Raw genomic sequence first — 21,035 nt, 5'->3', positions numbered from 1 at the left:
TCATGGAAAGGGAGTGTTAGACAGAACATTTTTTTTTTTTTTACCAATGAATCTTGGTTTCATTTAACTGGTTACATAAACAGTCAAAATACCTGACTCCGGACATCTGAACATTCTACCGCCTTACTGACTCTCAGCAGTAGAAGTCAAACAGACAAGAAAATATAAAGACCAAGAACCAAAATAACAAGTTAAAGTCCTTTACACTTACCTTAAGTAAGACACTAGAGACCATGAACCGAAATAAATCTTGGTACGGCAATAAATTGCTAGTCTACAATTAAAGATAACAAATTTCTCATAGTGAACATAATTTACATATTTATTTTATTAAATTAGAATGAAACCATTACTAGCAGGGGAAAACATCCAAGAAAGAAAAACCATCCAACACTAAGTTACAATAAATTAAATCTAGAGATTAGACCTTAATGTACCGCCCAGACAGAGAAATAAAATTAAATGACACTTTTGCATAACTTCCAAACAACCAAAAACTCTTGTGAAGTTATTAACATGTTTCATGCATCTCGTCTTCCAGCAATATGTTCTTTTTGACAATATTTCTTTAACTTATACAAACATTTTCATTACTCTGAAAACACCTAGCCAGAAAAAATGATCACCACGGAGATTCCACACGGCCTCCAGTACTTGCCTCGTGGATCAGAAAATGGCAGGCATAAACTGACAGAAGGTCAGAAAAATATAAGCACCAAAGAGGAAGAGAGATAAATAAAATTACATTAAAGGAAGGATAGCTAGATGAAAAATCATCAAGAAGCAGGACAATATCCGCACACATCATTAAAAATCACAACTCCACCAGACAACATTAAATAATCATTATCACCAACGCGACCAGTTACCATGGTGACGTAAACACTCTAAGAGACCTTGGCAACCACAAAAACATGAACCAAAACAACAAGGGTCCAACAAGAAAGGAATCAAGGGAAAAAGAATAAACTTACAAGTACTCAGTAAAAATTAAATAAGGAGAAACAAAAGTTAACAAGAAATAAAAACGAATCAAGACACTGGTACCCAGATGAAATCTCATGTAGTTTTTAAAGATTGGTACGCAGAGTAGTTTGATAGAAGTGCTCAATAGTATTCATCTGTAAATTATTTCAATTAATCACACACTTTCTTTCCACGAAACGGTTTGGATATATAACTAAGTACAATTTGGAAACCCAGCTTAGAGAAAACTAAGGTAACTCAACAAGAATAGTGGGACGACTTAACATATTCAAGACCCACAACGATTCCGAAGGTGGATGAATTTCAACTCATTTTTCTTCATGTGGCAGGAAGCAGATGCAAGATAGAAATGAAGAAGAGATTTACTTAAGAACTAAATCCTTATGCAGAACACTGTTATCCTCTATACATGTGGTAGATCGAAATCCAATCTAGAAGTGAGAACGAAGCACATCTTGACTCCATCGTGCTCCAGCGATTACTCATGACATTCCACACCTACAGTAAGCATGGACCTCCAACAAGGAAGGCTCCAAGCGGCGTGATTGGCCGAAGAAGGAGAGGAGAGGGAGAGATTCACTCTCAATGTAACACCACAAGTTAGGCTAAGAGATCGTACAAAAGGCAATTTTAAGAATTACAGGAGAAAACATTAAAGCAGTATAAGAGGATAGCCTCAATGACGATGATATCAAATAAATAATGTAAGCAAAGCCACAAGGCAGAAATAATTCCCGAATGATACCAATTTCAACAGTATGAATGCCTTTTCAAAAATATGTCTCAGAAGATCAATAAATACATCACCAACGTGACAACATCTGCATGTAATTTTTGAAACACAACTTCATTTTCATGAATTATTGGGCTGATATTTTTTTGAACTGCATGGTAGATTCAGAAGTTTACTTCAGTGAAATCTTGCACACATTCATTGAGAACTGATTGAAATGGAAATTATGGGTTCATTTGTAAAACAAGACGTAGCCACAGCTCATACATCCAATCACTCTATTCAATTTTAAGTGATATATTTGGGGAACAAATAATTTCACAAAGGCTCTAGCACCACGTCACCCTGATCCTGATTTGTCACCTTCTGAATTTCTTTTTCTGGGGTGCTGCCAAGTCCTGTATTTACCAGTCTACTCCCAGAACAATTGAGGAATAGAGTAGGAGTACCAAAAATCTGTTTGTTTAGATTTAGCTATTTTGGCTGTTAAGAGGTCAGTTCAAATACTTAGGAACCATCTGTATGGCGGTTATTAAATTTTTCCCCCTTTGGGTGAACGCTATATTTTGAATTCAGTTTTGAATCAATATTTACATGTAATTTATTGGTATAAGTCTTACCAATGCAGATTTATTTAAAACTCCACCCTAATCTTCTTTGCTAGACTTACAAGTATGAATTTGTATACTTTGTCATTACAGGCCACCCATGATTACAGGAAGTATAAATAAAAAAAATAGTGAACTCTGTGCCTAGTAAAACATTGGTGAAAGTTTTTGATAATAAGTGCAAACAAATTGCCCTTTGCTTGGATATAGCTCACTCCTTTTCAAGTTGCTTTGTTATTAGCTTTGCTAATAGTCTGCCTTTGTATAATACATTACTACAGAACCGTTGTGATTTTAATCTCTTGATTAACTGTGTTGCGCAGTCTGCTCACATCTGACCTTGAGCAGACGTTGCTGCGGAGACTCATTTCTAACGCACTGTACCACAGTCGTCTGACGAGAAGATGCTTGGATGTGTGGTAAGGCATGCGAGGTGTAGGCCTAAGCATGGTTGCTGCATGTGCACCAATCTCAAGTCTCAAGGCCTTACATTGAACATCTGTTCCATCCGCGGTGGTTCATACGAACTGAGGTGCTTAATTATAAGCTATAAATTTCATTTTTATTCCGTATTGAAGTGCAGTAAATAATATTACTGGTTTCAGCCATTTAGTGACCATCTTCAGCCAAAATAAAATGAAACAGATTATGTGGTAACTAAAACATGTATACAAGACAAAGACAATGTTGCAGGAATAATTATAACATTTAAATACAGTCCCAAGACTGATGTAATATTATTTACTTGATATATTGTATTGAAAAGGTGGACCCTCTTGTCAATTTATTTCTTATAACTGAGGTGCTGTTGTGAAGTTTCAAAGTGGTAGTGAAATTGTGCTTTAGTTAAACATTTACTCTTAAGTGCTGCATAATTAACAGTTTAATAATGAACATGCATCTGTTTTATAGAGCTCGCACTATCACGTGTAATATTTGTAGCTTAATGTAATATCTGTTACTCGTGCCATACCTACAAGCTGCTGCGACTTCTCGTCAGACACAGATACTAGTATGCAACACATTTGAATAACAGTGTTATGGATTATTGCCTTGATAATACTAAAGGATGAAACAATTTCTTTATTCGGATAATGCAAGTAATAATACTGGAGAAGGATGAAATTAGAGCTTCTTATTTAACATTACTTTTCATATTATTATTATTATTGCTGCAGTTGTGTAAATTTATTTTTATTTAATCTGGCTTTTTTCCAAATTTTCAGTCATATTGTTATATTCCTTTCAGACTGGAAGGCTATGTCTGTCAATATATATATAATATATTTCAGTACTGAATTTTTCAGACCATAAGACACCTTGATTTTAGGTTGGAGATTTTAAGAAAAAGAGACATACATATTTATTTCTCAATCAAAATGTTATCATGGACATTACACTTTAAACACAGGCACAAAATATTACATCGTAGAATGAAATCACACCAACTATTTTTAATCCTCAGTATATTGATTTTCAGTATCACTGAAAATGCTGTCTGAATTTTAAACTTCCAATATCAGTTTCTGGTTCTTCAGAAAGCACACTGTCTTCAGTACCATCAAGTGCATTGCTGATACCACATTTCTTGAACGATTTTTCCATGTGGGTGGTCCAGAGTGTCTTTTCTGCCCTATTGTCATGTTGGTTTTTTTTTTTTTTCTGTGCATATTCTTTCTCTTTTAATTTAAATGCTAACTATACAAACATCCCCACAGATGACATTGTCACTTTTCAAAACAGATCACAGCACTGTTCACATCTGCAAATCCAACAATATAGCTGAGAAAGCAAAGCATTCCTTTTTCTCCCACCCTCTTTGCTTGTCACTACTACTACTGTTTACCATTTGATAGCTTGTTCAAGGCCATGGTATTAAAACAGCTGTATTTCTTGGGTAAAAAAGTGTGTCTTATGGTCTAAAAAATTCTGGATCTTGTCTTAATTTGTATGAGAGAGTAATTTTGCTTCTAAAGCAAGACTAAATAGATCACAAGTAGAGGTCTGTCAGCTGAAAGGCCACTTAAATAAATCCTGTGTGAAATACCAGCTGCATAAAAGAATGTTTTATATATTTATTGGTTGCAGTGTAGAAAACAAATCATCCAGCACTGAATTGGAATAACTTTGAATGATTGATATTTTATTTAGATTAAATTTATTTTGTATAAATTTTACTTTATTATTAGTTTTCCACCATTCAGCCTTATTCCTTAATATGGAAGTTTTTAAATTTTGTTACTTTAATATTCAACATTTTTCCATAATTTCAAAAGGTAATGTTTCAAACATTATTGAGCAGATTTTGGATTGTTGATGTTTTTTCTTATACTGCTCACTCCTTTTCTCATTCAGGCAAAGTTTTCGTGATCTAGAATCCTAGACACCATTTCAAGATAGAGCAATTTTGGAGTGTTATGTCTAAGAAAGAGATAGTAAAACAGGGTACAGACCTTACCAAGTTGCTTATTACAAAAACTAGGCATGCCCACGTAAAATTGATTTTCATTTTTTAAAAATGTATAAAGAAAACCCAATATATGTTACGTATAATATACTGTATAATTTGCTTTGGGGAATTGTAGGAACTATAATTGATATTCTAGATTTCAAGTCATATTTCCATTACCAATAGTCTGTGATATTCTAGATTTGTTACTACAGTATCGTTATTTTATTTGGGCATAGAGTGCATACAGTGTAATTATTTGCCCGGATAACATCCAGAGTTTTTATATGGCTTTAGATTGTGTGTGCTATTAAAATCAATCTGTGCCAAATGAATTAATGATAACATTTTCTTTTCTTTTCTTTTCTTTTCTTTTCTTTTCTTTTCTTTTCTTTTCTTTTCTTTTCTTTTCTTTTCTATCTGTGCCAAATGAATTAATGATAAAATTTTCTTTGCCAGCAGGGTGGGTCTGAAGGAAGTTCATCTATGGACCCACAGTTGGAGCGACAAGTTGAAACGATACGTAACCTAGTTGATTCATACATGAAGATAGTTACTAAGACAACTCGAGATTTGGTACCAAAAACAATCATGATGTTGATCATTAACAATGCCAAGGATTTTATTAATGGAGAACTTCTTGCCCATCTGTATGCTTCAGGAGACCAGGTAGAGACACATTTTTTGTTTTGGATGAATAGTTTGCTCATACTCGTACTGTTTAAAAGTTTAGCATATTATAAGGTGTGTTATTCAGTTATATGGCCCATGATTCGCTCAAGCAGACTGCTGCCTGAGTTCAACCTAGGTGAGTGCATGTGACCATCGCCCTCTAGTATATATCAGCCTCCCCACTTTAAGAATACATGCGAACATCAAGAAGTACTCACTTTCTCAACCGGAGCGCTGCAAGCGTGGTCAGTCAGAACGAGCGGCACGCAGTTCCCCACAGCTGTTGGGCCTACATTCTGATGATTTTCCTGTTGATCGGCTTACTGTTTAAGTATTTCACCCTCTCAAAACGTTCAGTCACTTCATCTCCAATGTTTTTTAAGATACTCAGGATAAGAGTTTTGCAGATTACCTGACCTAATTTCTCAGCATGCTTAGAACTGTCATTTGAGTCGCACTTTAAAACCTCCGAACTCTTCAAAACAGGCAGAACTACGGTAGTTAAAGTCGTACAAGCTCCTGTATTACCAAATTTTGCAGCTTCACACACAAAATCATTAACAATGTTTATAATCCACACCAACCGTTCTGATGGATAGAAGAAGACATTACACCGATCTTGCTTAAAAATTATGTCCATTAGTGGAGAGCTGCATTTTTCTTGTTGAATTAGGCTACGGCATGATTCACAAGTTACTTCTTTTGTTATTTCCTTCACAACGAAACCACTGGGGAAAGCAAGCGATGCAAGTTTAATAGACACTACCTCAGACCTGTAAAAGAAATAAGGGTATTAAGTTTGCTGCATAATAACAGTATGGTTATTATTTAGAATACTGTTATCTAATAACCAACAGTAAATACATTTTGTAAAAGTGAGTATACGTACAATGCGGCTTGTGAAGATTTTGCAGGATTCCTGTCACTGTTCCTGGAATGTTAGGGATCACTTCCGATGGGACTTATTGAGATGACTTGACACAGCTAATAACATTCATCTCACGAGTATGTTGATTTCGCCGTTTCAAAGGAATTCCTATCTTCAAAATTTTGTTGAGGGCAAGTACTACAGCTCTTGAATCCAGCATGTCATTGTTGCCTGAAGTTCTCCTCAAAATGCTAAAGAACATTTCTAGGGAATCGCTGTTAAATACTCTAGTTAGCACAAAATGAAAGCCAGACGACAATAAGTATCGGATACAGAGAACTGTAGAACATGTAGTTAGCCGAATAGCCTCGTAAGTTTCATTGCTGAGAAAACTCGCTCCCTGCTCATGGCATGCTTCCTTCACATCCTCAAGATATACCAGAAACTCACTCTCCAGCCAGTGAAGCCTGTCATCATCTGTGTTGAAAAAATGGACCTTGTCAGGGCAAAACTTAGCGTTGTTGTGACTGCTAACATCATGGATATTGAACCATTTCTGAATCATTTTAATGAAGTATATAGTCGCTGTGCAGTCTTGGAACAAGTGGGCTTTTGGATGTCCAGAATGTTTTTGGAGATATTCGAGAGCTGTTATTACTGGTGTAGAAAATATGTCCTTCGATCGTTTCACATTCATTTTTTCTATGTTGTTTGGGCTTACATGTTTTCGAGTCAGAAAGCAAACAGGTTTTACCACTTGACTTGCTTGCAATTCATATAAATTCTTCACGTGAGAGCCACTTATTTTGTCTTCTCCGTCAAGCATGGTCTTCTCTAAAAATGTGTTTCTTACATTCTTTAAAATGTGACATTGGTCAAATGGAAGAAATAAGGGTCGGTTCGGGTCATTTGGGTGAGTAATTTGTGGCTTCAAAATCTTGCTATTGGAAAGTCGTCTCATCATATTAACATTGGTCTTATGATTATCGGAAACTAGACGTATTACAAGAAATCCACAAGCCTCAATGTCCCTGATAACAGACAGTGTCAAATTATACAGTTCCTTGCCTGAGATTCGTTTGGTAAAGAAGTACGCGGCTGGAATTCTGTACTTAGTGCATAACCCCGCTATCATAAAACAAAGCAAATTATTTGTGAGAATTTCAGATTCCCTCACATTCTTGATGTTCTTAATTTCGGATATAGTATTATCTAGAACAGATGTGGTTTTGTGACCAAAGAAAGTATCTAGCTTTTTGCCATATTGCAATTGTTGTTTTATTGCCATTTCATCCACTATCAAGGAACATACTCTTTTAGCCTCATTCAAACGTTCAGATTCTAAGGTTAATCTCTCTTCCACAAGGTTCGTAACTCCTGTATCGCATGAAGTATCACCCAAATACCTGGACAATGTGCTCTTAGAAGGCAACTGTAGTATATTTTTCCTAGCATACCTATAACCTTTGGGCGATATGCATTCCCAAACTATACTGTGTTTTACCGTGGATTCTGTCCATCTCGGAGAGCATATCTCAAAATTCGCTATTTGCTCAAGAAGGAATGAAGACTTGGCATTTGAGGGATCATGCTCGGCTGTTTTAATTATTCATGACAAGGCTTTATGATAATTATTGTTATAAATCTCCAACTCCTGATTAGTTTTATTCAGTTCGTTTTCAAGACGTGAAAGTTTAGCCCACGCTCTCCACAGTTTAAGTCGCAATTTATTTGTTTCTATTTTGAGTACCTTCTCATCTAAAATGTTGCACTGGACATCAACGGAACGATGAAAGTCATGATTTGCGGGACACTCGTGCAGGGAAACACCTGAAGTATTACTTTCATTACAGCTTGGCTCAGTTGATTCATATTTCCGTTTCTTACCTTTGGCAATGACTGAATGTTTTATAATAGGTCTACGTTCTGTTTTGATCTGTTGGACTTTGTAAGATGGATAAGAAGGGAAAACAGAGGGAACAGCAGCATCCTGTAGTTTCTTAATTTTCAATCCAGGTCGATAGTCAGACTCACGAAAATGAAGGCTGCATACCACAGAAGATCTAGAATTTAAATTGGACCTGAAGTCTGCTCTTGATATAGCTTTAAGCCATTGTTCTCTGAGGTCAGTTAGGTTGGGAAATTCGTGAAATGATACTCCTTTTACTTTACTACTCCGGCTTGTGCAGAAAGGCATGCAGCAATACACCATTGCTGTTGATAGATAGAAACGTGGAATAGGACATTAATATGCCAAGTTAATGTAGCCTATGGCAAGATCGTAAGCAATAACTAAATAAAGCAAATATGTTACGATAGCCTTCAGTGAAGTAAGAAATTAGATTGAAAGGGTATGAGAAACTCGAACGATGTGCGAGATTTAAGCATGTCTTGCAATTACTTCTTTTAATAAATTACTACCATTACATACCTTCTTATGATGAAATAAATAGTCTGTACTTCCACTAATTTCACAACTCAACACAATCTCAGTAAACTACATAAAGAAACGACACTCGACACATTGTTTACTTCCTCATTCTTCTTGTTCCTAACGTGCCTTCAGCGCGGGTCTCGTCCACGCTTCTAGCGCCACAGCGGCCAAAGTAGTCCCTACGTGATGTTCGCAAAGAAACACGCAAGCCGAGCGAAGTGGCAAGGCTGAGAGGTATACTAGAGGGCGATGATGTGACATAGTGGAGGTGCGATTAATTTTCTTGAAGATCGTTTGATTTCTCATGTCTCCTTCATCCCATCAAGGTTTGTTAAAAAATTAATATATTTAAAATTATTTATGTAACTTAAGATCCCTTCTTATTCTAGTTGAAAATCTGGGACACGTTACATCCATCTTTAGAATATGTAAATAAATGAATAAGAACTTGCATTGATTATTAAGATGTTCCTGGTCCATTTTCATCACATTGTCTCTGCACATAAGCGCATTTGATTAAATCATGGATTTGTTAGAGTAATTTTTTGTCTTTATGTAACTTCTGGTGAAACTGTACACGTGATCAGTCAAAAAAATCGCTCTTAAATGTCACACATACCCCAACAGTTTTGGTGTCCAATTTGTTTGTTTGTTTGTTTCTTTGTTTCTTTCTTTCTTTCTTCTGTCCACTTGCTGCCCACATAATAAAAAATAAAGCCAAGATTAAAAAAATACACAAGGATCACTGAAGGTAATACGAGCAGACGGACAAGAGGATGTGGAAGATGCTGGACCCCTACCCGGGAACGAAACCCAGTGACTCTTAAATTTTAGAACTCAATCATGTTCCTTAAAATACTGTTTATTAAACATAATCAACTTAACCTTTGTAATAGATTAAAAAGGAGTAGCCCTAAGACAATTGACGCGGGAAATTAGATCTACTGTCAAAATACACAAATTCATGATGCACAAAATTCTTAAATGAACTAGCTCGCTGTGGGAGTGCGCGCAGGCACTAGGGTTCACGGTTCTGTCCTTGAAACCCAGGTTATGTTACATGCACCAAATAAACACTGTCAGGTTTGAATGTGATATCAAAGAAATTTAAAACTTTAGGACCATGGTTAAATAGTAGCAACTTAGGAAACACAAATAAGCTAGCAGACATACAGGAGATTCCAAAGAGACATTACTTTTATAATACGATTTACATGGTAAAGTTGCCTGTTGCCAAATAAAAATGTGTCACAGTGCTGAAAAGCGCTATTTCGACTAAATTAAATCATTGAAGATATGAAACTACCCTAGTCAATTCGTGCAAGAAAAAAAAAAAATTATCCTGTCATCTTCTGGCATCAATGATAACCATCTGATTTTTAGATTTCCAAGGATTTCTTCATATTGAACATCTGCAAAAATCACAAAATTCTTTCAAACTTGCTACATGGAGTTTATATGTGAAAATATGAAAAATCATACACATGACAGTTTCAAATCTACCACTAACAAATTGCTTGCTCTTTGAATACTATTATGCAGAATATGCGCAACACAGCTCAAGCCTAAATGATTCTGAACTAGGATAAAAAATTAAATCAACAAACAAATTTTTTCCCCTTGTGTCAATGTGACCACATAATACAATCAGGTGATAGTAACATGTGAACAAATTTTACTACACCCATATTCTGCACAGCAGATTGCACACCTGTCTTTTTACAACCATAAAAGTGATGATCTCAGTGTCTGGATGACTCCCTGTGGTGGAGGACGATTGGACGAATGGAAGCTGGACATTTGCAAGCTGAAGTGGCCACATGTTCATTGATCTGTTTTTTCTTGGATGTGACACCAGGTTTTAGAGCCCAAAAATGTGTCCTGAAAACCAGGACAATGACTACCTAGAGTGACATCAACAAGACAGGACTGTTTGGCTATAAGGGTGAGATGGTACAACCTTAGGACTGCAGGGCAGCTGGCATCTGACCTTACAGTAGCCACTGCAACAGTTGTATCGAGGCAAACGGTGTACAGAAGGCTTAGGCAGAGAGAGAGAGAGAGAGACGCCTTTCTCTTGGCGACCGGCTCTATGTGCACAGACGGCGACGTCTAGAGTAGAGTCAACTACATGTGTCCTGGACAGCCTAACAGTACTTCAGTGTTTTGTTCATTGATTATTCCTGATTTGGTCCTCGGAATGATTCACAGTGGATTCAGATCTGATGAGAATCTGGAACATGGTTTTGGCCCTCATAGTGGAAAAGAACAATTTTGAAGGTGAATCAATAATAGTGTTCAGAAGCATCATGAAAACCACTTGTACACATCTCCATGAAGTTGTATGAGTAAACCGGTAAGGTTTGTTTGCCATCAGTATTGTAATAAGGTCTTGGCACCTCACGTTCATTTGTTTCAAGGTGCTGTGGGCGCAGATTTCATACTGATTGACGATAATGCACCCCTAATAGAGCGCAGGTGGTTGATGTCTTCCTGCATACTGAGGATAATTGCATGTAGGGATTGGCCTGCTTGCTCTCTCGAATTAAACCCAATAGAGCACGTGTGGGATGCTCTCGGACTCCACCAAGCACACTCCAAGAATTAAGAGTTACTGTACAGGAAGAATAAGTGTTAATACTGCATAATAAGTTTGATGACTTTATTCACAGTATGCTATGTTGGGCCTGTAATACAGCCAGACGTGATCACGCCCTATTGCAAAGTAATAGTTTGTTCCTTTAATTTTGGACACTAGTATATTTAGACTGGATTTCACTTTAGAGAAAACTTTCTTTCCTGCTCGGTTGATCCTCCAAAGTTTGTGTTGGTACACTGCTGTGCAAAACTTAAGGACTAAAGGAACTTTCGCATGTTGTGTCACTGCCAAGTAACATAGCTCGATGAAACTTGAACCATACATCATCAACATCAACAGAACACAACATAATGGTTGTCGGGCAAACAGACCACCCCGATGCAGTTGCTGTGCCACTAGGGAGCATTTTGAAGTAAGTCTTTTTTGCCTGTTGCACAATGTAGCGGTCATATGCTGCTGTAGTTGACTGCGGTCAACCCCCTCCTCTCCTTCAGGCAGCAGTGTGTGTGGTTTGGAATGCTCTCCATGGACATGAAACAATGTTGTGAGCAGTGCCAAACTCCAGGGCTACACTCGTTGCACTTCATCCTTCTTCCAGTTTCCCGATGATTCTTCCCCTTGTGAAGTCATTCAGATGTTGTCTCTGGGCCACACCACCACAGTGCACCGTAACAGCTCGCTGATTGACTCACACTATTTTGTCTTGTTCCTTCAACGGCCTCGTTGTGTGAGACCAGACCCATTTGGCAGTATAGTCGCGCTGACCTCAGACCAGGTTTCTTTGCACATGTGGGAGACCTCTGGCAATATGTTACCACACTTTCGTTCATTTCTGCTGAGTAGTTGATATGTGATGTTGCTTTATGTATCTCGTCCTTAAGTTTTGCACAGCAGTGTATTATCGGTTTTTAAGGCAGTTATCTCATCAGTCAACCTAAATTTGTGGAGAACTTCCATCATTAAATTTATGACCATTTCCAAAGTTTCCCCATAAAAAATACTGAACTTCAACAGTTTGTCTTTGTTCTGTCATTAGGTACAAAATAACAGAGGAGAATAGGAATCAGCTGTATGACTTTGTGATTTAAACCATCATCGTAACTGGTACAAATCTGGCCTCGTCCAGTTTATGAATAATTTCCTGCATAGCGTACTGTGCTAATACATTTATAACAGTGTACGTGGTTTTTTGACATGTGCTTGTGAGCTGTTTTCTTGCGAAGACTTCTCTTACAATTTCAGAATGCAGCTTATAGAACTGAAACACTGATTGTGTTTATATGAAAAGAAAAAATCCTCATTTGTGGTCAGTTCCAAACACTCGTCAAATTTTACAGGAGTAAAGACCCTGTTTTATGATTTTTAGATTTGATATGGTCCATAATGGCAGATCTTTGACTTTGACTGATTGAAAACATGACACTTCATTAATAACAAGAAACATTGTTGTCTTTAAAAAATGTTATATGTGAAAAATCACTCTGCATTTATCATTGAAACACCACCATCTTTTGGTGGCATTCAATAGAATAACATTTATTATCAATTAAAGAAATACACAACATTCTCTGACAAAGACAGCAACCGTGCAGATAAAAACTGTTCCATACTCAACTATTCTATTGCTACTGAAGTGGTAAGTGGTATTCAAGAAACAAATCTATATATAAAATAAGACTGTTTTCTGTAAATTGTTAAGAATTAAAAAAGAATGGTATGTCTGTATCGGTCATGTCCACAGTAAGAAGGAAATTTTCTGTCGTGTACATATGTGCATCATAAGAAAATGGCAGAACAGAATTAATTGAAAATTGGTATGTAAAGTCAGGGAATAAGGCACTACAGTTTAAGCTATAAATGTAATTTTATTCATGCTGAATGAAATGGTAGTTTATGGAAAGCCCTAAAATTTGATTATCAAATCTATGTTATTAATGGCCCTAGTTAACAAAAGTTATATAGAAAATACAATTTCCATTCATTTATGTTTTATACTGTTTCACCATACTGACTTCGATAACAGAATTAATTAATTTAGATGTTTGTTGTTTAGTCCTTCAAATTAGAAAAATACTGCAAGAAATTGTCTTATGAGTAAGCATTTGTCACTTAGATTGTTTTGTCTTATTTTTTAGTTAAGCATAAAATTGCTAAGTGCCATTTTTGGCTATCAGGATGTCTGCTGATACTGGAAATACTGGAAATACAGGAATTATACTGGAATTTAACATAGGTACTGGAAATACTGGAAATATACTGGAATTTTGAACCATATGGTATACTGGAAAAATTATCTAATATACCAGAACAAATATTACCATTCTTTATAATCTACCCTGGATATTTGCACTCCAAACGTCCATATAATAATTTAGTTAAAGTGATTTTATTGAAAAGTAATACTTATGAAGTACAGTAGTAACAGTACAGTTACTAGAATAATAACTTCTGATTTTCTCTAATGACCCGGCATTGGGACATGATGCTCTTATTGTCCGGCATCTCTTTTGGTGTTGTAGACAGTTACTAACTTCCCCTTTTCTACTAATACTGTTTTCAGTTTCCATTCCCTACTCCTTCATTCTTTTTCTTCTTCTTCTTCTTACATTATATGCTATACTTCAAGTAGCCTATATTATGCATATTAACTTGAGTTATTAACGATAGGCATACTTGTGTTGTGCCTAGAAACACTCAACAATTTTATCATCAAGGATAAAGCTATTACTGCAGAAATATTGTGGGCTATTACTCAAGTTGTGACCCACTCTTCTGCTAGAAGTTTTGGTATTTGTATTGCTCTTTTTTGAAAATTATGTTTCCTGACTGCAAAATTGCAAAGAAGTTCAAGTTGCACAAGGATAAACTTGGATACCTACTTACATATGGACTGGGTCCATCCTTCCGAAAAGAATCGATAAACTTGGTTAATTACAAGCAACAACTGTCATTATTGTTCCGTATTGAAGATGACGCTAGGTTAACCGTCGGTCGCAATATATAAAGTTTCAAGGCAGGTTGCATTGAGCCTGAGTTTTGGGAAGTTCATGTGGGCAGTTATGAAGTACTCCTTATGTTATATAGGTGTGTTTGAGCCAGTTAAAAATGATTTAGCAAAATTCTGTTTCTAACCAACTATTTTCTTCAAAATTCTTTGCAATATTTACAATTTTAATCTCAGAGAAAATCTTATTTTGGTGCAAACTATGTTCTTAATGCGCCCGTATAGACAAGTCGGAGAACAAGAGATACCCCAGGGGTGCTCAGTTTGAACATGATCTGACTGGCTGAATAAATACAAATGGCAGGATTAAACGGTAGGTTCGGAAATAAGAATAATCAATATTCAGTTGGAATTATGACATGGTTTATTCAAAATAAAAATATTACTTTTGCCATCCTGATTATCTCTGATTATGGGAAATGATCACTACGTTAAGTTAAATTACTGATGTTTCTTGACGTGACATAAAAATAATTCAAACAAATGGGATGGTACATTCGACTTACTTGCCCTACCATTCTAACAGAGTTGATTTATGAACATGTTTGTTTTGTCGTTGGTAATTCTTTTACAGTGTTAAATTTTGACTCTTGAGAAATGAGGTTGATAAATCAGTTCCTCGAACAATCTGAAAAATACATTGAATTTTAATGGAGTGTTTGGAATATAAAATATTTAAAATTTACAAACTCTATTTCTTCTCATAATAATATTTTTAGTGAAGTTACGTTCTTTCAATATCCATTACCATTACATGTATCTTGAAAGTGCTTTAGAAATGAAGTAACCGGGCGAGTTGGCCGTGCGCGTAGAGGCGCGCGGCTGTGAGCTTGCATCCGGGAGATAGTAGGTTCGAATCCCACTATCGGCAGCTCTGAAAATGATTTTCCGTGGTTTCCCATTTTCACACCAGGCAAATGCTGGGGCTGTACCTTAATTAAGGCCACGGCCGCTTCCTTCCAACTCCTAGGCCTTTCCTATCCCATCGTCGCCATAAGACCTATCTGTGTCGGTGCGACGTAAAGCCCCTAGCCAAAAAAACGAAATGAAGTAAAAATTAAATTGAGACGTCGAGTATATCTGCCCTAAGTTATTCTTGCTTATCTCCTCATGAGAACTAATATCTAACGTTACCGTTAAGTGGTCATTTGTAAGAAATTGTATTTATTAATTCTCAAAAATCAATCAAATCAAAAAAAAAAAAAAAATTATCAACATTGAAATGCTGCCAAAAATTGTGAATTATATGTAACTAAAATATCACAGATTATACCATCTGTCAACACAACACATACATCTGAAATTTACAAGGCATAACTAATAACTAGAAAATCTGACTAATCCTACCAAGTATCTACAGGAAAAATCCTAAGGAAGAAATATTTACATTAATTACATCATGTCCACGTACGAATTAACATTCTCACTCTCCATAGGATTCCATACTGAAGTATTACTAAAATTATGAAGTCTCCATGTGGTTAAGATTTTGTGCGATTAAAGTGAGTTCGCCTGGTATCGAACTATAGTCTGATCAGGATATTTATCTGAGAATCTACGTCCAAATTTAATCATTTTCCAGTGAGATTCACACAAACATTCATGGCTTTGAATCGACAATTTCCATAAGTTCCAACAGGTAAACTTATTCCTAAAAATTAAGCCAGAATTGTGGAGTACGCCTACCGATATATACTTACATCATCAGAAGACTTTATCAAAGTGACTACAATTTTGCATTCTCAAAGAACTATCATCTATTTCTTTCTACCTTCAATATCATGTATTACAAATATCGTCGCACAAAACACTTCGTAATTCACTATCAGACGACTCTTATCACATATATTAATTCACCATAAATTCATAGTACAATTACAACCTTACAACAACGATTAATATTCTCCATAACTGTATACCACAAAACGTGTAGTCAGAAAACCACGTAAGAACATGTTATCATCCAAGACACAAGCCTTACTTCCATTAATTCGTCTCGATGATTAAATATACCATACAGAATTATATATCTACTCACGTACTCCTTATAAATCCATAATCTTATTCCAGAATTAACATCCTGATGACATACTACAATTACCACGAGGTACGAATGTAAGTCCAAATATCACCAAAATATTGAAAAATATAGGGAAAATATCATCTCAACTCCTACGACACAGATTAACTCACTAATGCAGTAAAATTTATTAAATAAGAAAGGATGGTTATGATAACACATGGATAAACTTCCGATGATCCATCATTTCAGAACTCTGTAGCACGTGGTTAGGAATGTGACTCGTGTACTCAAACAAGACTACATGTCTTAACTTGAACATTTGGGAACAATTAATGAAATAACATGAGAAATAAATCAACTACTAGACTACGAGACCACACCAAAAGAATAGAGAAAGAAATAGATTGCTATAAAGAACAGATATAAATAAAGATGTTGTCGACTTAACTTATACTGTAGGCTTCATGTTGATCTCCTGACATCCTCAATTGAACAGTATAGGGTTGAAATCCCTGCATTTCTCCTCCGTTGGCGACGGTCTGTAGATTTAGCAGTTCATGATGAAATATGGGTTCAATCCAGTATGAAATCCCATCTCCTTGTGATGTAAGCTGTTGAGGTCCTCTTCAACAGGCCTTCTAACCCCAACTTGGCAGGTTCGATCCTGGCTCAGTCCGGTGGTATTTGAAGGTGCTCAAATACGACAGCCTCATGTTGGTAGATTTACCGGCACGTAAAAGAACTCCTGCGGGACTAAATTCCGGCACCTTGGCGTCTCCGAAGACCGTAAAAGTAGTTAGTGGGACGTAAAGCAAATAACATTATTATTATTATTATTATTATTATTATTATCATTATTATTATTATTATTATTATTATCAACTCCACACTTCCAGATGATTTTGCTGAAACTTGTACAGAATAAATTAGAGAAAGTTCTAGGCACAATCTTGCGAATTGTCATTAAAAACACACATACTTTGATTATTTGTCTGCCTCCATTCGACGTCTGTTGGTTGAGTACACTTAATCGTGGTAGTAGAGACTAGCACAATTTTGCAAGTATAAGATTAACGCTGAATATGCGTCCTCACTGTCCCTGGTGACGACTAAATCTCGACTGACGTTCTCCCTTGGTGTGTAGCGACGTTCTCGTTGACCAGTGTACTGAGCGTAACCGTAGAAGAAATGAAATGAAGTGAGAATGAGCACGTGTATGACTTCCTTTAAGTAGTGCCATGCCCCACTGATCGTAGGAAGTACGAGTCAGTTCAAGTACTGAATTCTTGTGTGCTCCTTTAATTAATTCTTATTACTTTCCACCAGTACACCATTCAAAATTAAATATAAATTCAATTACACATGATATCATTATCACTGTTCAGTCTAATTTCACCTTTATACACATTCGTAAATACAAATATCATGCCGTCGATGTTACTTCTAATATTTTCTTTACATTTAATCAGATAAACTGTACACGAACATATTCCAGCTATTTCTTTCTCTCCGCTTCTTTTATTTTTATTTTATTTTCTGATCCAGCTAGTTCGCTTCCCTTCACATTTGAAACCTGTCGCCGCCTCGCTCAGAGAACGAGCACATGCAGTGCTAACAAAAGAACCAGACTCTTGTCACACTACCCTACATTAAGCCACTTGATAAGAAGCATAGGTCACAATACATCTCGGCAATAACAACAAACATGGGAAATATCATAAACAGGGCTGAACAGAATATATATTCTTCAGTAAGGATTCTACAAGAACACTAATATTTTTGACACAAAAGAAAATCTGTGTCGTTTAAGTGGGCAGTAATCAGAGAGCACTAGCATTTATGTGATACTACACATGGTGACAACACGTGAAATAAAAATGTTTTCTTCCAACATTTCATCTAAAGTTACATTTTCACCCAAACCATATGATTTCGTGTAGTTCTCCACAATCTGCGTAAAAATATTTCGCATAGGCGCTAGTCGATCATGTTCCTTTCTTTCTTCACGGGTTTGGCGATTGTCAGATCTTAAACAGCGAATCAAGAACTTAAATCTCCTGAGGCTCATTACCGGTGCAAACTTTTCTATACCATCTCCATCAGTTCCCCAGAGATGTGTTCCCTCTGCAAGATCCTGCCAAGTACAATAGGCCAAAGAATGCTTTTATCTCTATCTGGTCTCTAACCTGAGCATCCCTTTCAAGAGTAAAATTTTGTTTCACGTAGTCTACGTATTGATTTGTGCAAGTTACAATAGTGTCTATTATTTCCTCCGTAAATAAACACTGCCAGGACTCAAGAGGTGATTTAGCTTGCCTTGCTAGTCCTATAACTCCAGGTATATATTGAAACAGGAACGCCCGTACTTCAGTTTTTCGGAGAGCATGAGAAACAAGGCGTGTACGGCCCATGCTAAGAGAGTGAGAGAGAAGGGTAGTGAAAAATTTTTTTATGATTAAAGTGGATCCTTCAGTTTATTCAATAGATATGCAAAGAATTATGTCACCTTTTACAGCTGAATCGTGGGGTTGTCCTTGAAGGCGTGGAGGGGACGTCGTCCTGCGGCGTCTGCGTCGGCGTTGTCTTCCCTCGTTGGTGTTTTCTCTGTATTAGCGTTGATGGCGACTCGAACCTGAGGCAGGAACGGGGAAATGTGGAGCTTCCGCATCGGACGTCATGGGACTCTGGTGTGACATCTTTCTAAGGCGAAGCACACCGAAATAGTTCCCACAGTCAATGATGTTGAACGCACTTTAGCAACAAGGATAAAGTCAGAGTCACACTTCCATGAGAATAAGATGGAAGGAATTATCGTATTTGGAATAATAAACAAACGAAAACAATCTAGGACCTTCCGAGGTGCAGTGATTAAGCACTTCACAAAGAAAATTGACTTCACCGGGTACAATCTCTGCACTGTACACCATGAGCACAATATTCACACACTTGTTGAAATAAACGACAGTCCAAGTTCTGTTACGTCGTAATTTTCAGAAGATTATCACTGACACTTAAGATCATACGTGATTCTGAACAGGTCATGATGGGAATTGGCATGGTCCCTCGGATAGAAATGACGATACCGTATTCCACAAGTTAATACTGTCTTTAAGAGGGAATGTCGGCACAGTTTTATTACGAACACAGTTCCGAAAAATGGATAGACACAGTCTTTAAATGAAATGAAGGTCGGCACAGTTTTATTACGAACACAGTTCTGAAAAATGGATAGACACAGTCTTTAAATGAAATGAAAGCTGGCACAGTTTTATTATGAACACAGTTCTGAAAAATGGATAGACACAGTCTTTAAATGAAATGAAGGCTGGCACAGTTTTATTATGAACACAGTTCTGAAAAATGGATAGACACAGTCTTTAAATGAAATGAAGGCTGGCACAGTTTTATTACGATCACAGTTCTGAAAAATGAATAGACACAGTCTTTAAATGGAATGAAGACTGGCACAGTTTGTTAGAAACGTTATCGCTGTTTTCACACAGTCTTTAAATGAAATGAAGGCTGGCACAGTTTATGCTAGAATGTTATCACTGTTTCCACAGTCTGTAAATGAAATGAAGGCGGGCACAGTTCATAACGCACATTCATAGTCCACAAACGAAATATAATCGCCCAGTCGTACAGACTGATAAAAACGAAATTACGTTTTTGTTCATGCACAAAGTTCAAGCCCACGGAGAAGGCTTCCAACACTAACGTTTCCGAACTCAAGTACACAGCCGGACCGAGTGACGAATTATATCGCGACGTGCTTACTTGCACACACACACTGAGCTCACGGCTTACTGCCGACTCCTCTCACTCTCTCTGCCTACGGCACACTGCAGCTGCACACTGCACACACTGCACACTCTCTGATTTACCCCAGGCTGGCGATTCGCTTATATTGCCGAAGGTCGGTGGGCGTGGCTACACATGTGGGCCCCAAGAAAATTTTATATCTTGGCCATCTTTACACCGATTGACATTAAATTTCGGCTAGCAGCGTTCATTATTCCTGCCTGCAAGGTGACGTTATTGAAATATTGATATCGCATTTCGTTCATGCTGCAATGCTATGGAACACGAAAGAACCTTCTGCATGACGTCGCTTGACCTTGGCCGGTGTTCTGGAACAGCGCGAGCTTGCTTGCAGTTCCCACAATGCCTGTGCGCTCGGCGCAAGTTTTAAATGCTTACGGCCGGGTGTTAGCGAGTTCCTCTTAATAAATGAATGAACCGTGAATGCTCGTAGGGCATTCCCGTTTCAATATCATACGAGATTGTGCTTCCTGGCGCAGACCCGTTGGAATGGCGGCACCGCACACCATTTTGTCTTGTCTTTCCCTTCATAATAATTAGCACTGGCCTCTAATGCTCCTTGTTCATCAGCATCACCGTTGTCATCTTCTTGTTCTGTTTCCGAGTCCCCATCTCTTGATTCCAGAAGATCGTTACTGTTTGTGTCACTTTCGTCTTCAAAATTCTCATGTAATGCATCGTCATCTTCATCCAGCAACAGTCATTGGACATCCTCCACATCTTCTGCTCTGTCTAAGTTAAAATGTTCCTTCCTACTGGGCCCTGTTTCATAAAACTAACTAATAATATTAGCTAATAATATTAGAACTCATAAAAATAATTATTAGTTAACCAAA

At 37.0% G+C, this 21,035-nt stretch overlaps 1 protein-coding gene across 5 annotated transcripts in view; it reads left to right on the top strand.

Moving 5' to 3' along the window:
- Positions 1-21,035, top strand: part of shi (dynamin-1 shibire) — a 726,486-nt gene that overhangs the window by 289,338 nt on the left and 416,113 nt on the right. For 4 of the 5 annotated variants that reach the window (XM_068225570.1, XM_068225571.1, XM_067138080.2 and 1 more), the window contains exon 14: positions 5,237-5,446. In XM_068225570.1, the coding sequence (XP_068081671.1) occupies positions 5,237-5,446 (210 nt within the window). The remainder of the gene's footprint in view (positions 1-5,236; positions 5,447-21,035) is intronic. The other variant, XM_067138081.2, reaches the window with a different exon arrangement.

This window comes from Anabrus simplex, chromosome 1 (assembly GCF_040414725.1).
Source record: "Anabrus simplex isolate iqAnaSimp1 chromosome 1, ASM4041472v1, whole genome shotgun sequence".
Lineage (NCBI taxonomy): Eukaryota > Metazoa > Arthropoda > Insecta > Orthoptera > Tettigoniidae > Anabrus > Anabrus simplex.
Note: the sequence above shows the minus strand (reverse complement) of the source record. Positions and strands in the feature narration are given on the sequence as shown.